The following is a 16849-nucleotide window of genomic DNA, read 5'->3' on the forward strand; positions in this document are numbered from 1 at the left end:
TTTGAGGGAGAATGTGAGATATGAAAGGACTGTAATTTCTTTTTTTCTGTGACTCCAAATCACATGCTCACTACCTAGAGCTGGTACTATATGACCTAGCATGAACACGAAGTCATTTACACAGTCCCTGCTTTCCTAAATGTAGTTGTTCCTCTTAAAATATGATTGAAATTCTTTGTTCCTAACTACAAGACTTACTTGCCTTCACTAAAACAAATACTTTGAATAAGTCGAGTAGTCCCAATCACTTTGTATAACTGACTTTTCTACCACTTTTTGTGTCATAAGCAGATGACATGTTTTCTTCCACTAACAAAAAGAACAGATTAAAAAAATGAAAAATCCACAAACACTGCTAAGAACACATTTTATTTTTCTTTTCCTCACACTTCTAGGATTATCCTCTTTCTGGTTACACACAAACACACATACACACACACATAAAGTTTTGTATGAAGAACAGACCTTCCATTTTTATGTGAATAAATCCATGGCATGACCATTTATTTGGCTTGAGCTGCCAGAGAATGCAATTGCGCTTGAAAATGCTCAGGCTGAAATTCTTGACAAAGAGTTAAAATGAATTAATTTGCCTCGTCAGGTGTAGAGCTATATAATGAAGATAAATAGCAGAAGTCGCCTGATGGGTAACAGAAGGTGGAGGGAAGAAAAGGAAGAATTTAAAATTAGAACTCAAGTTTGCAGTAGCCAGAAAAAGACACCTACATGTGTGCAGGCAAATATAATAGATATAGGAACACCAGACTCCTGCCATGCCTTTGCAGACATAACTCCAGATACATGTCTGGAAAAGAAGATATTAATCAGGTGGATAATTTCTGCACTAAGTACTGTGGGGAAAAAACCAAACCAAACCAAACCAAAACACAGACAAAAAACAACAACAAAAAAAAAAACAAACCCAAAAGCCAACCAACCAACAAATCTGCAACAGGTGAGTTCTGGTTGAACCCTTGGAAGTTATTCCCATAAGGAGCAGCATGTTGTCCATGCTGCCTCATGCCTCAGATGCCCCAGGGAACCAGTCTGTTGAGCCCGTTCACTGCAGAGCTGAGAGCGGGTGCGGGACAAAAGCAGCTTTCAGCCTACTTGTCCCTGAGAGAAGGCATGCCCAGACCACGGGGACTGACGCTGCCCCACTGCAGCAACACTGTGGGGATGAGTGTGCCTGGGAAAACCACCACGGCAGCTAAATCTGCTAGATATTGTCAGTCATAGAATCATAGAATTGTTTAGGTTGGAAAAGCCCTTGAAGATCATAAAGTCCAACCGTTCCCCTAACCCTGCCATCCCGCCACAAACCCTGTCTAAACCTCCCCAGGTACAACTTGAGGCCATTTCCTCTCATCCTATTGCTTGTTACTCAGGAGAACAGACCGACCCCCACCTCACTACACCCTCCTTTCAGGCAGTTGTAGAGGGCGATAGCCTCCTCTTCTCCAGGCTAAACAACCCCAGTTCCCTCAGCTGCTCCTCACCAGCCTTGGGCTGCAGACCCCTCACCAGCTTCATTGCCCTTCTCTGGACACGCTCCAGCCCCTCCAGGTCCTTCCGGGAGTGAGGGGCCCAACCTTGAACCCAGCATTCGAGGGGCAGCCTCCCCAGTGCCCAGGACAGGGGCACGATCCCTGCCCTGCTCCTGCTGGCCACACTATTCCTGACACAAGCCAGGATGCCATTGGCCCTCTTGGCCACCTGGGCACACTGCTGGCTCATATTCAGCCGGCTTTCAACCAGTACCCCCAGGTCTTTTTCCGCCATGCAGCTTTCCAGCCACTTTTCCCCAAGCCTGTAGTGTTGCATGGGGCTGTTGTGACTGAAATGCAGAACCCCACACTTGGCCTTGTTGAACCTCATACAGTTGGCCTCGGCCCATGGATCCAGCCTGTCCAGACCCCTCTGCAGATCCCTCAGTCAGAGCTCCATACCTGACTCCAAGAAATGCTTCTCTAAGTCTTCAAGCACTATTTCCTAAATCAAAATTAAACAAGAAGTTGGAACAAGTCTCTGCAGTCAATTCGTATCCATGGGAATGTCTATTCTTCATTTAAACAAGACTGAAGGATTACACTGAAGTTTTGGAAAAATATTAGAGACCACAGGCTGATGTGTAATAGCACTATGAAAAATGATTAGCTCATTAATTCCAGGCACTGTATTAATTTCAAACCCATCATACAGCCTTAATTTTGCAAACAGATGCACTAGTGAAGATCTGAACACCATCGAGATTAGCAATTCTCATCACATGCAGAGAACAGAGGAAGAGGAACGCAGGAGAGAACTGGTGGAGAACTAGAAACGTAGTGCTAAGGTCCACTCTGATGATGAAGATAAGTGACAGAACAGAGACACATGCCGTTCGTTACAAAACAAATTTTGCTAAGGACTGTACTTAATTTGATTGTCCTTAGTAAAGGAAAAGAAAATAAAATATCAATAACACAGTTAATTAAAAAAGCACAATTAAATACTCTCACCAAAATTTTTAGGGATTGTAGATATCTGAAGTATGAAAAGCCCTCTAAAATACATTAACTTCCCCCCCCCCCAAATAAAATAGAAAGAAGGCAAACCAAAATACAACTATGCTTTAGATCTAGAATAAGAGAGTCCTCTAAAAGTAGAATAGTCACAATGAGTGGTGAACAAGAAAAACAAAACCCAAACCCTACTCTTTTTTTTTATTTATTTTTGTATTCTAGTAAATAAGTAATTAGGAAAATAGGTTAAAACCCCCCTCTTCCTCTGCAGAAATGACCACATCTTACAACAGCTATCTTAAAAGTCTAAAGCACAATCTCTATGAAGAACTTATCACTTTGACAGGTACCTCTAAGAGTTATAAGCAAATTTGTGATTTTAATATTCCTGAACTGGATGGTCAGAGTTTGAGATCTGTTCAAAGCTGTTCTTTGATGCCTGTGTCTCTTTAAAAGGATTTTTCAAAATCTTATGTCCAATCTTAGGTTCCAGTCTTGAGTTTTTAGAAGCCTGCTATTAACACCTCCACTGCACTCCTCAGTGCTGTGGTTTCTAGCTTATAAACCTGTGGATCTGTGGACATCTCTTCTGTGAAAGATGAAGAAAATTGCATTTTTCTTGACTGTGCGCTATTTTGCAGTCTGTTCACATGAGAATGTGTAAGTGGATGAACACCTCCTTCAGAAGATAACAGCGTTCCACAAATTGAAAAGCTGATTGAGAAATAATGCTGTAATGTCAAAGACTAGTTCAGTAAGATGAGTTTAGGTATTTTAATTTTTTTTTCTTAATTGCAAAAAAGAGCAGCAATTTACTTCCAGTAAGTCAGGAAATTTTTTTTTTTTTTTTTTTATTTTCAAGAACTAACATACCTCTATGATAGTTGACAGCAAATGTGACAAGCATGTGCCTCTTTAATTCCTTGCTAATATTGTCCCAGAAGCAAAGAATCATTTTCAAGCTTTATGTAGCACTACTTTGCCAAAGAAAAAGAAGCATTTTGCAATTCTTCTTCCATTGCACCACTGTTTTTGTAAATTCCACCTATTATATTTAGTCTATAAAAACACACATCTTTAAAAACTTTGCATAGATACAAATATTGCAGCTCATACTGAAAAAAAAATATATAGGAGTGAGAAACATAAAAGTGCTTCAGTATGCGTTGCAATATTTAATGCCTTAAGGCTATTTTCAACAGCAAGCCCCAGACTACTTCTGAAGGCTCCTGCAACAGTTTGCCAAGACAGACACCGCTGTTTTGCTAAAACATTGTCAAATACTTACTGTGAAGGTACTGAACAATGTTTATTATCCACTCCTCTGTTAACTTCCCAGCTTTTGTTATCTTGGTACACTTCAGCTGACTTGAAAGATCTCTCGATTCAATCCAACAAATTGTGTCCTCTTTGTAGCTATAGTCTAGTGTCAAAATTGCAGATCCTTTTACAGGAGTTCGGGCAGACACTTTGCTTCCATTAAGATATAATATCTCAATTGTTTCAGAGCTTGCAATCAGAAGAAGAGGAGGTCTATCAGCAGGCTCTAAAAACACAGTAAAGAGAATTTAAAGGGTTAACAGACTGTGTATACCACATTTATCTGTTTAGTTTTAACGTAGTTTTTAATGATCTTACCTGCATGTTTTAAGAGATATAATAAAAAATTGGTTTTGTTTTTATTTTCATAACTATCATATATTCCAAATTACTCGTCTATTTTATCCTGCTGTTCTAATGGTTCACATCATTAAAGAAAATTAATTACCCCAGCCCCACAGCTTCTGTTTAATTCCAAGTATCATTATTGCAACATTTTTCATGCCTAAGTCATAAAATGAAATACAAGTTATGCAAATTATTTCTACCCAGATTACTGGCATTTCTAAAAGAATGAAGGCCAGGAAAATCTGCAGAACTTATGAGCACACACGAAATAGAAAGGTACTTATCGTGTTCGAGTCTGTGAACTAAGACAAAAACCAAACAAAACAACCTAACAAAAAACCCAAGGCAATGAAACCTGGCTACTTCGTACACACGGTGGGCCTAACACCGTGTGTTGTAAAGGAGAAAGCATCATGCAGTGGATCCTGACAGCGAAAAGGGAACAGAGGAGGCGTAGTTTCCATTGAGTTACCATTAATGTCACAATACGCAAACAAACAAAAACTATGACGAAGCAATTAATATTAAGATATTGTGTGCAACTTAACGTGTTGCCACATTCACCTGGATCGCTGCCTAGAAATCTTTTTAGTAATTTATAAAAACACCTGAGCAATATGTGAATAATTAAGGGAAAAATAACACCCCAACAGTGAAGAATATGTATCTTAAAATACAAAATCTTCTACTTCAAGTTAAAACTTTAAAAAGTTAAGTTATCCACATAAAGCACCAATTCTCCTTGAGACAAAGTATTTTTAGCATTATGATGAGTGCTACTGGGCGCAAAAGCAGCTGTTCTTGCTTTAGGGGTATCTTTAATTGCATTACTGTCTCGAACATCCAGGGCTGGTTTGAAATTATGCATCTGATTTAGTTAACTGCAAATGAATATTAGTCTCCGTATGATGCAATATGAGGTGTATTTCACGCACTGCTGAAATTAAGTGGCATCTTGTTCTAGATCTAGACTAGTACTTTAAACTGAAATGAAGTCCAAGTTAATCCAGAGCTGTCAGGGGGATGTCTATATCAAACCCATATGCCAGCAGTTCCTCTTTTTTTTTTTTTTTTTTTTTTTTTGGGAAGAACTCCTTCGTTAGAAACGGTAGGGTAACATTGTTTTGCTTCAATTTATAATTAAGAACTGCTGTTGACATAAAATATGTGAATTGGCTGGAAAAAAAAAAAAAAAATCAGACAGATGTCTCTGTTTTAGATAGAGGCGAGAGAAACTGCTTCCTGAAACATCCCCTTCCTATGGGATGTTGTTCAGCCTTCAGAGTCCTGCTCCAACCAAGACTGAGCTGATGCAGGACCTTATGAGACGGTACCCTGAGAGAGGAAGATATGGTGACCCTAAAAACTGGTTCAGGTTTAACTGGAATAACAGTGATGTCTAATTTTGCAATGAGGTATGTTCCTGTGAATCACTTAACGGGAAGTCGTCCTTTGCAACATGGCCAACACCACTACAACATGTCTATTTGCCTATTTGTTAAGTTAAATAATGTTGTCAAGTGAGCAAACTTTCAGATGTTGTATTTAAAAAAAATTACCCAAAACCATAGAAACTCACACTGCAGTTGCAAACATACGTGAAAATATTTGTGTTGCCAAGTCAAGAGCTCTCACCCCAATGTAATCTGCTTGAATTCAAAGGAATAAATCAATGTTTAAAAGCTGTATTGAAATGTAGTGCTTTCAATCAACATTCCACTTAATAAAGTTTTCAAAATCTTACCAAGCAATTCCAGCTGTCTAAATGGAGAGAAAAATTTGCATAAATAAAAGGATTTGCCAGATAATACTTCATCAGCAAGTCTGATTAAAGAGAAAAAAAATGCTTCAGTGAATATGGTGCTCAGTGGTCTCACTCCAATCCACAGAAGTAGGTGTTAAATTCTGTTCTTTGGTGCGATCTGCTTTTATCTGAACATCTTTTGCTGACTTTTTTTTTTTTGTTACATAAAAAAGTTCTTCGCTAGAATGGATCTGCATGTATTCTTTCTAAGTGGATTTCATTTAGTCTTTTCCTATTGTTTCTCATTCCATGACTTATATTCTACCTTGTAACATACTTTTTCCCTCCCCAGTAAAGCCCACGCTGACATCTGCAAAAGCACTCTTCCCTAGAATTACTCTCAGAACTTACTGACTGTCCTCATCTGCCTCAAATTCACTTCCACAAATACCTGTCATATCCATCCATAAGAATATTTTTAAACTTTCGGAAGATCTCTAACAGCTGAAGGGATTGAACTTATTTGTGAACCTCTCTTGTGGTGTAAGCCATGAGTGAAACTGCCTAGTCTTGCTTTTTCTGAAAGAGAAGGCAGTTGGCTTCTTAGTAAGCAATTTGATTTGAAATTGTCCAAGTAGGTCCATTTGCAGTCAACAAGTGGCTGGTGTATGTACATCTCTCTTTACCCCCTATCTTAGAAAGTTCTCCTACCCATCAGAAGAAGAGAGCCAGACTTAAGACCTTCTGTACTGGTACAAAAGGTGTGTTTCCATCTGCATCCGGCTTTGGGGTTCTTTTTCCATCTAACAGCTCGGTGCTCAGCTCCTCCCTTCCCACAAAATAATACTGCTGCCCAATTCTGGATTCAGTCAGTCCTTTCCCAACCAGCAGCAGTGTGAACAATCCTTTATTATTCTTTTTGCCCTTATACTTTGTGTTAAGTCAGATATTTTCACTCTCTGCAATCTCTAAAGCCTTCAAGAGGAGGCAGCTACGCGGGAGCTGTTTGGCGTTGCAAAGCTGGCATGGTTGTTCAGTTGCCCGAGGTTGCGACACAGAACCATATCCTTCCTTGCACTGTTTTGCACTGACCTATTGAAAACTGTAACGAGGATTTAATACCTCACTAAACTCCGGAGAAAGGTTGTATTTTAGTATTAAAGTCTAAGACGTAAGGGAATTCTGAAAAAGAATTAGCGTCAAACCTCCTGAGCAACAGTTGTAATCGAACCTGGCTGCAGACAAAGGAATCGTAAAGACTCGTGACACTGCTAAGAGGTTCTGCTCAGCAGGCACTATTAAACATTAAAAATACATCTGCGTTCTGGCAGAACTTATCCAGAAACTAGATTACTGAGCTTGAAATTATATTTTTCTAGCAGCCCATACATGAAATAATTCAATGGGTTGAATCAGTTAATCATGGGTTTTTTCCACAGTAGGGTAGGTAACCTGCTTATTTCAGTGTTGCTCAGATAAAGGCTGATTTTATAACTAGTTATTTTTTTTTTTTAAAAAAAAGCAGAATTATTTTAGTGATAAAACTATACAAAAAATATTAAAAGTTCCTACAAAAATATGAAAAATATTTAAAGCATCTTACTGTATTGTATAATGCAGATGAAAAACATAAAAGAAGATGAAAAAAAATCACGTCTTCTCCTTCACAACAACCGCTTGTCTGTTTCTCAAGAACAGAATCTACAAAGCTTAGAAGTTTAGTGGACAGATCTAGGATGAGTTACAGTGAGCTGACAGCAGCTTTTCAAATAGCTGGACATCATGTGTGTCATTTCTGCAGGAGATTTTTGGGGTTTTTTGGTAGTGGTTGTTTTTTTTTTTTTTATTTTTTTCATTTTAATAGGAAAGATAAGAAGTGAATAGCTCTCTAATCCAGGAAAGTTTTATGATTCATCCCTCTTGACTAAAATGAAAGCATCTTCCTTTGAATTATGTTTAAGATAGAGTAGTGGAAAAGATGAAAGACTTGCATTTCCCCCCTCCCTCATCTTGCCTAAAATACAGATCACATGTATTGTCACATGTCAATGTGACAAATGATGTCACAACAAATCAGAAACTGAGGCGTTTTGCTCTGCCAACAGTCCCACTTCTCTGGAAGAAAAGCTTCAAAATGGAAGCAATTCTTTTTTATTCACTACAGTGATATGAAAAGGATAAAAAACAGAATTCAGTGTTTACAAGCAGCTTAGAAACCCTTCTGAGGTATGCATTGTAAATTATAAGTACTTTGCTCTTACCAATACATCTATTGTATAAAAGTCTGAAAAATATTTAGTAGTGTTGAATAAAATGTAGTCCAATTTTATTTTGAAATTAATTTTTGATGTTTATCCACAATATGCCCCACAAACGGGCCGCTTTATTTCTAAACCTTCAAAACTTTCTCTCATGATATTTCCCAAGAAAACTGTGTTGTGAAAGGAATTTAAGAATGATGAATGTTTACTAAATATCAGAAAAAAAGCTTTTTGCTGTGATCATTATCAGTTCCTCCTGCTTTATCTACACGACAAACGTTTCTTATCACATGGCATTTCTCCCTATACAGGCTATGCAGATATAAAACATACCAGGAACTTTTGAAAGAAAGATGAGGGTTTTTTCCTCAGCTAAAGATTTCCAATTCCGTCATTTTGTTTCCCTAAACATTCTTTTCATCAAGTGCAGGCCTTGCAGTATAGGCATACAAACTTGGTAAACAAAGAAGTTCTAAAACTCTGTTCAGCAAAGCTATATTTTGTTTCATTTTCACTTCGGAAGAAGTCATTAACTGCTTCTTTATTCATAAAAGAAAATGTGGTTTAAAAGTCTGGAAAAACCCACGGTGTGCCCCCAGCTGTTTTGATACCTATTTTAACATCCTTCCCAAAGGTACTCTGCAGCTAAAAGTTTCCGGCTCCAAAGTTATTTAAATGAGCTGAGAAAGAAAATGCAGAATTTAATGAGAGATAAACCTTACCACCTTCACAGCCAAGCATTTGGCTGCCTGAAGGGTAGTAAAAAAGGAGCTTCTGTGAACTTCTCTGCTAATTGTACCGTACCACATGCGGAACGACGGTTGTGCAGGGATGAGCTGCGGGGCTGTGCAAGAGCTGCAGGTGAGGGAAGGACATGGACCTGTTGGAGCAGGGACAGAGGAGGCTACAAAAATGATCCAAGGGCTGGAGCCCCTCTGCTATGAGGTCAGGCTTGGGAGAGTTGGGGTTGTTCAGCCTGGAGAAGAGAAGGCTGCGGGCAGAGCTGAGTGCGGCCGGTCAGGGCTTAAAGGCGGCCCATAGGAAAGACGGGGACCATCTTTTTAGCAGGGCCAGCTGTGACAGGATAAGGGGTAATGGCTTTAAACTAAAAGAGGGTAGGTTTAGACTAGATATAAGAAAGAAATTCTTTACAATGAGGGTGGTGAAACACTGGAATGGGTTGCCCAGAAAGGTGGTGGAGGCCCCATCCCTGGGAAGATTCAAGGCCAGGTTGGACGGGGCTGTGAGCAACCTGATCTGGTTGAAGACGTCCGTGCTCACTGCAGGGGGGTTGGACTAGATGCCCTCTAAAGGTCCCTTCCAACCCAAAGCATTCTATGATTCTATGATGCTACGTGACCTCCAGTGGTCCCCGCTCCCGTCCCCTGCACCAATGCAGGGCTCCTCCAGACCTGTGCTCACAAACCCAGGTTACCTGCTTGGCACCTTCGGTAACTGGGGCCTCAACCACGTCCCCCACTTCTCTACTCATAAATATTCAGAAACCTCCCACTCAATTTACAGAGAGAACTAAAATGTGGCAAGGGGCTGATAGTTTGGTGTTGCACACTGTGCGGTATCTAAGATCTCAACGTGGACAGCAATTCATATTCTTAGCAGATCTGCTCTTATTAACATTGAAAGCTTTACATAATGCCTAACCTAACCTAAATCTCTACTGCTGCTTCTTATCTTTCATAGCTTTTACACATAGAGCAGAATATTCCTTAGCTCATTTTCTTTATCTATTTGACAACTACTTTTGTCAAATGTAGACAAAGCGGATAGTTTGCTCTTTCCATCCTTATTTTCTTTAGGCATTTTAAGGAAAAAGAAAAGGTTGGTCATTTTTCTAAGTGCTCTTATTTTTTTTTCCCTTAGACACCTTTTTTTTCCTGGATCCTGTTCTACTGATCCACAGCAGGCTTGTGTGATGCCCCTCACTGGATGTCATATCCCAGCTGAAGCCTTCCCAGCACTGAATAAGTAGCAGGATTACTTCCTATGTCTTGGAAGTAATAATCCTACTTGTATGTACCAGCGTAGTACCTCTTCCCCTGTGCAACCAGGTGACATGGACTCATTTTTGACTTGTGATCCATTTACATATTTTAGATATTTTTCACCAGTCTAGATACTTTTCACCCGTCTATTTGTGCAGGGCCACACTTTACTTTTGTCCCCGCTCAAACCTTATCCTACAAGGCAGAAATTTGTGAAAAGCAGCTTGTATGATGGGTGAAGCGGTGAATGTAACGGTAAGGGTATAGGAAAGCAACCTGCCCATACATGGAAACTTCACTATTTTCCACCCTGTAAGTCGGGCCCAGTGAAGCAACATAAGCGATTAAAAGTCATTGCAGCTCTTGCAGAGCTCTGCGATAAAGGCACCTTCATTACTGTGCCAGGCATCTTTTTGACCTCTGTGCCCTACGATGCATTTGACACAAATATCCAACATATTGATAACTTAATCCAGCATTAATTCAAGGAAAAGTTGTGTTTACACAAAAAAACCCAATATACTGAGCAGCACTCATTTCTTTGCAGCATCATGATCTTGACTTAAACTGTCCCGCTGTGACTTCTCTGACTAATGACTAGTGATTCCCTTCTGAAAATAACAGAAAAGATGAAAATTACTGTAAAATAAACATAATCAAGTATTAAGAAAGACAGAAGAGCAGTTCTCCCCTGTTCATCTGATTCATTTCATCAATACCACCAAGACCCTGACAGCTCACTACAGTGCTCAGCTGTTCCACAGTCTGCTGGATCTAAAAAGGGAACTCAAAGGTTCATCTCAAGCCCATTACTGGCACCATGAGGATTTCCTGGTCTAGAACTCCGTTATTGATTTTCATGTAGTGGAGGAAGAAGAATATTAAAATGTTTTTCCTTTGTATGGACTTTCTTATCTCACAACACTTCGCTGCGGATTTTTTAAAAAAAAATTGCTCAGCAACGTTGTGTGGATCAATACAAAACTTGGTACAAGCAGCAAAAAAATCTGTAGCTCTTACTGGTGCTCAACTCAGAACATACTTAGCAATGTTCTTTACATGAGAAAGCCTCAAAAAAACCCACTAGAGCTTCCTATTTTCTGATGGCAAAGTAACTACAAAAAGGAAGACTTAAAAAATATATAACAAACATGCCTTTATACTTGGGTGTTGAACCATTGTGGATGTTGAATAATTGCTTAAGGAACTTTTGGGGGGGTTTAATATAAAATTAATTCACTATGCTGAGTAAGAAAGTACTGCATACAATATCACTTCATTGAACACCATTTACTAATTTCCTCAAATACCCAATTCACTATTACTAATGAAAACATGCACTAACAACAAAAGGCCTAGAATGAATATGTATATCACAAAATTCACCTTTTGGGATATTGCAAGGACAAAGCAACCTCATGTCTTTTAATATCCTAAGAGTGTACAATTACCTCACGATCATTTCCTCTGTCTTTTCAATATCTCCCTTGTCTTCCCAGAGTAAACAGCCTATTTTTTTTTTTTTTTGTGTGTGAGGAAAATATTTGATTTATTTATAAAGAGGAAAACTGGGAACTGTTCTAGTCCTGGTTGAATTGAGTATTTCACTTTAATTAATAATAACCATATAATAACTTCTAATATTTCCCTTGGAGTATTGTTGTAATATGTGAAAAGTTTTCCTAGGGTTGTTGTGTGGCTCTTTGCAGTACATGGAAGGGAAGTCCTTCTCTCCTATGTTCATCTCTGTCTATCTTCATATGTATCCTCTAGATAGGACCAAAATACAAAATATTTTCATTAAGGTGAAAAGATGTTAAAACTTACCATTTTTGGCCTTGCAGGATTTGTCATCAGACTGAAGTACATAACCTTCCACACAGCTGCAAGCGTATGATCCGTCTGTATTTATGCACATCTGGCTACAGCTTCCATATGTATCACATTCATTCAAATCTAAAGGGACATCAACAAGATCTTGTTTAAGGATTAGAAACAAAACAAATTAAACAAAAAATCAGAATTCTAACAGAAAAGTTTAAGTCATGAAGTCATTATGGTATGATGCTTTATGTTCTCCCCCTTCTCAAGCCGTGACCTTATCATGGATATTGGCTGTTGAAATTACTCCAGTAATCAAACAAAAGGCCAGGAGCTTTCACGTTTAACAGCTACTAATTCTGAAAGATGAAACCTTAATTTGTTCAAGTAGTATCCAATGACTACATCATATTAGGGAGACATTTGGGGTTTTGTTAGTGCTAGAGACCACTGGTTATCAGGGTCGATGTATGAAGCAACATTTCAAGAGAGGAAATAATTGATTATCCTTCTCAACCTATTTATGCTGGCAATGTCTTATAGTTCCTTAAATGAACTGTCACAACTTCTACATTAAACCATCATCCACTACATCAAACCCTATATATTTCTCTAATAGATATAAAGAACAATTTTCCCAACTAGGGTATATAGGCATAATACCATAAAATCAAGGCATGCTATTTAACAGTGGTTGAGGGTTTAAGTAATAAATTGACATTTTAAAAAACTGCTGTTGAAATTATTTCCTCAGATATATTTTCAATCACAAAACATGACAACCATAGAGCAAAAGAACTTATAATAAATTATATTTATGAAGAATCTGGCTTAGCACTATTACTTGGAGAGAGGAGTGATTGGTAATGAGCACATACATAAGGCAACAGAACTCCAATCTGCTTATAAAAAGAGAAAAAATAAAACAAGAAACAAATACCTGGATAGAGAATTAAGAAGTCATATATTTAAAAAATGGAAAAGAACACCAATTTCAGTCTACAATTAATTACGCCGAAATAACATTCCCAGCTAAGTCGTATGATCTGGGACTGTTCATTTATCAAATTCTAATCTAGGTGTGACTTTATGGGCACAAGGTGAAATGCTGTAAGTTTTACAGGGTCTCCTGGCAGTGAGGTCTGGAGAGCAGCTCCCAGAATGAGCTGTAGGCTTGTCTGAGCGGTGGGAACCACTCCTCACCTTCTGCAATCTGGGGCTGCTTTCTTCCCAGTAACTTGGCAATAGCTACCGCTGGGGCACGGAAGCACCAAAGGATCAGCAGGGAGGCCCTGACTCTCGTTTCGAAGCGGGGTTCTTTCCCTCTGCCTGCACACACGCCCACGCTCATTCCTGATGAACACCCTTGAAGATGGGTGAGGAAAGAGCTGTGCTGGCCAGCCTGCCACTGGCCGGAGCTGGCAGCCCACCGCCAGCTCCCTGTCCCTGACAGCCACCAGGGAACCACTAGGAAACCCGGGTGTAAATGTTCCAGCGCATTTCTTGCTTACCTGTGCAGCTTCTTCCATCGCTGCTTGTTTCATATCCATCTCCACAGTAACACCTGGTGCCGTTCCTGGTAATGGCACATTTGTACTGGCAATTCATCTGCTGGCATTTGGGCAGCAATTCTGTAATAATATTATTTGGAGTAAAATGTTACTAAGTATTTTTATTATTATTTATAAATCGCAAATTTTAGAAACTTTTATATATATGTAAGTGCATGTCTCAGGAAGGAAATGCCACCACCATTGATGTTAGCTGGTTTTGGAAATATGACATATAATACATCGCAAAATGCTTGCTCTGAAAATTGCATTTCAGCAAGTTAATGAATAGAAATCAGCATTTTATTTCCATCAAAAGTTGCTCACAGGTTTATTATCGAGGTGTGCTGTTGCTCTGCTTAGACATCCACTTTTTGCACATCAGTCATTTTCAGTCAAAGCAATGACTTGGAAAAAAAACCACCAAAGCTCAAACAGTTAGATTAGAGTTATAAAAAACAGCCAAGGTTATGAGAAAGGTTTCAACATCTGTGTCTTTCCTATTCCTCATATCAATTGATTTTCTATCTTTTTAAAGCTTGTTTTGATTTACTGATACACATATAACCTTCACAGCAATCAATGGGAATACATTCTGGCTCAATAATTTAATGTTGGACACGTAATGTTGGATAAACAGTGGACACGGTGTATGTCATTACTATTGAAGCCCCTCACTGAATCTATTGCTTAAATACACGCCATCAGCACAAGGCATGATGTTAACAACCAGAGGAAATATTGTAGAAATATCCACTGTAATGATTTCCAGCATGAAACAGCATGAAAACAAACTAAAAAAAACCCAAACCTCAAACACTTCCCAGCCCCAAGCTGTATGACGTGTATCAATAATTTTGCTGATTAAAAAAAAAAAGAATATTCTAATGAGCAACAACAGTTTTCCCTCCAGGAAAATAAGAAAAGGATAGAGGAAAACAGCTTAAGGAGTTGATCCGAAGATATTTTTCAAACCTATACGCAGATGGATCAGAAAATAACCTGCAAGTGGAGAGACAAAGGTTCTGTTACAGGGTTGGCTTTAAGTAACTGGGTATATCCTAAAGAAAAAGAGAAGTCTGGAGTTCAATATGCGGGCAGTTTTAATCTGTCTGATCATTATTCACCAAGTTCTACTCGGGAGTAGAATAAAAATGAAGAAGAGTCTACAACAGCATCTGATCCCCAGGGGCTTCGATTCTGGAACATCTGCCGGTGTCAAAGTAAAGCTGAAATTTTGGGAGAAAAGTGGTTTCGGCTGGCACCCGAAGTTACTACTTACTATAATGCAGCTATTCTAAAAACAAAGAGGTTTCACACAATTTTCACAGGGCATTCCCTAGAATTCTATAATCCACACAATCTACAGGCTGACTACAGACTGATAAACCATCCGCTGTCTAAATCTGCCCATTTTCCAAGTGGTTTGTGTGTTATTTCTCTGCCTTTTGTGCCCTTGTGAATAGGAAGATAATACATTTTTTTTTGGCCGTAGCTTGCTTTGTTGCTTTCTTGTCCCTAGTCCAGCCCTTAAATCTATGACACCTTTCCAAGAACAAGTCCCAAGCAGAATGCAAACCAGGAAGCTTCCCTAAAGGCAAGCTAAAATGGGTCTGCAGGCCAAGGTGTGGAGCTGGAACCGAGGCCGATTAGGTGGTATCTGTTTATTTAATGTTTCTATCTGAACAAAATGGACATACACACTTCATTTTCTAAGCAGACCAGGGATCAAACATCCTTTACAACCTATAATTTTCTTCCTCAAATATTTGCCTTATGCTATACAGCCAGGAGCTCTTACCGGACGCAAACTATTGGACTTACAAGCTTGTTTGCCCTCCTTCCAGAACAGATGCAGACAGAAAGCACTTTAAACCAGAACTGTGGGACCTGCACGCAGCCCGTAAAGGCTGCTGGGGAACAGCAACAATAAATTGGCAAGTGACATCCATTAAGGGAAAATGAATAAAAGCAGTCTATCTGCTCACATTTTTTAAAAAACCTGTTGCATTTCCTTGATTTTAAATCATTGCAGCATCAAGGGGGTGGCCTTTGACAACAAAACGGTCGCATTTTCCTTACAGTAAGTACAGCTGCACCACTTCTGCCAAAAATATTTCTTGTCACACATCTCAACCCTCATTCTTTCTGCACCTTTTCATTTTTCATGCTGTCTCACAACTTCGTTGGTGTCCTCATCCCATCTGCTATGCTTTTAGAAAAGGCTTCTCTGAGGAGGCATTCTACTTATACTTCCTTCACTTAGGCAAGTCCTTACATTCACTTCATTGTGAATACTGCCCGATCCTATTGCTCAATTAACGAAATCATTTCGAATTTCTCAAAAGACATGTTTCTGGTCTGCTGTCAGTAACGGTTTGAGACAGTTAAAACTGGGCCAGTGAAAAAACCAAAATATCGTCTCTCATTTTAGCCAGCTAGGAAAAGAAGCAACCTATCATTTGCCTCAAGTTTTACACTAAAACTACTTTTACTAGTTTCCCTGCAGGGAGACGCTGGCCAGCAAGGAATTCTTCAAACACACCAGACTACCCCACAAATCCATTTATAAATTACTGTTGACTGCCATACGTTTCTGATTTCAAACCAACCTTTCCCCCCACCTAAATTATCCATCGGATTATCACAACAGTCCTTTACCTCCATTCGCAGCTCTGGTGTAGAGCTTTCTGATTGCCTGTGTGAGGGACACCTTCATGCCCCAGAACATTTTTGCTCTTTTGATGGTCTGCCAAATCGGCCGGGGGAATCCACAGAGGGAAAGCAAAAAATCACAACAACATCAAGGGTAAGCAAATATATCTTCTATTTTACTAGTTCTTTTGTTTTCTTAATTTCAAGTAACTGATCCTGAAAACCTTTGGAAGAAAACGGAGTTTGCTTGCCTCTGGAAATGTCTGAAGTATTGAAGGACATGCTATGGAAGACTGTATACCTTTATGGTTTGGTTAGATTTGTAACAGGCTTCTTGGGAAGAGGTGAGGAGGCAAAGAAAAATCATAAAGCAGTGAACTCTGATATTTTTAATGCTCCAGATAGGAAATTTAAAGAGGTAAAAGCCAGGGGCCCTCATTTCTTGTTCTTTCCTACCTTGCTTTCCAATCAGAGTAAAATTCTGCACCCACATTGGTCTCCCTTTCTCAATAGGAATTGGTTTACAAAGTACATCAGCAGTGAAGAATGAGCGTCGCTGAGCTTTCCACTTTCATCACAGCTACGGAAACCTCTGAATTTGTCAAAGCATGGTATTTCTGCCGGAAGATTTAAAGGAAGAAGC

At 39.2% G+C, this 16849-nt stretch overlaps 1 protein-coding gene across 1 annotated transcript in view; it reads right to left on the reverse strand.

Moving 5' to 3' along the window:
* The window catches only part of LRP1B (LDL receptor related protein 1B), a 595001-nt gene that overhangs the window by 369357 nt on the left and 208795 nt on the right, over positions 1-16849 (reverse strand). The window contains 3 exon segments of the mRNA XM_035897882.1: positions 3793-4050; positions 12008-12136; positions 13513-13632. Of these exon segments, the coding sequence (XP_035753775.1) occupies positions 3793-4050; positions 12008-12136; positions 13513-13609 (484 nt within the window). The 5' untranslated portion in view covers positions 13610-13632.

The sequence above is a fragment of the Egretta garzetta genome, unplaced genomic scaffold, assembly GCF_000687185.1.
Source record: "Egretta garzetta isolate BGI_Z169 unplaced genomic scaffold, ASM68718v1 scaffold197, whole genome shotgun sequence".
Lineage (NCBI taxonomy): Eukaryota > Metazoa > Chordata > Aves > Pelecaniformes > Ardeidae > Egretta > Egretta garzetta.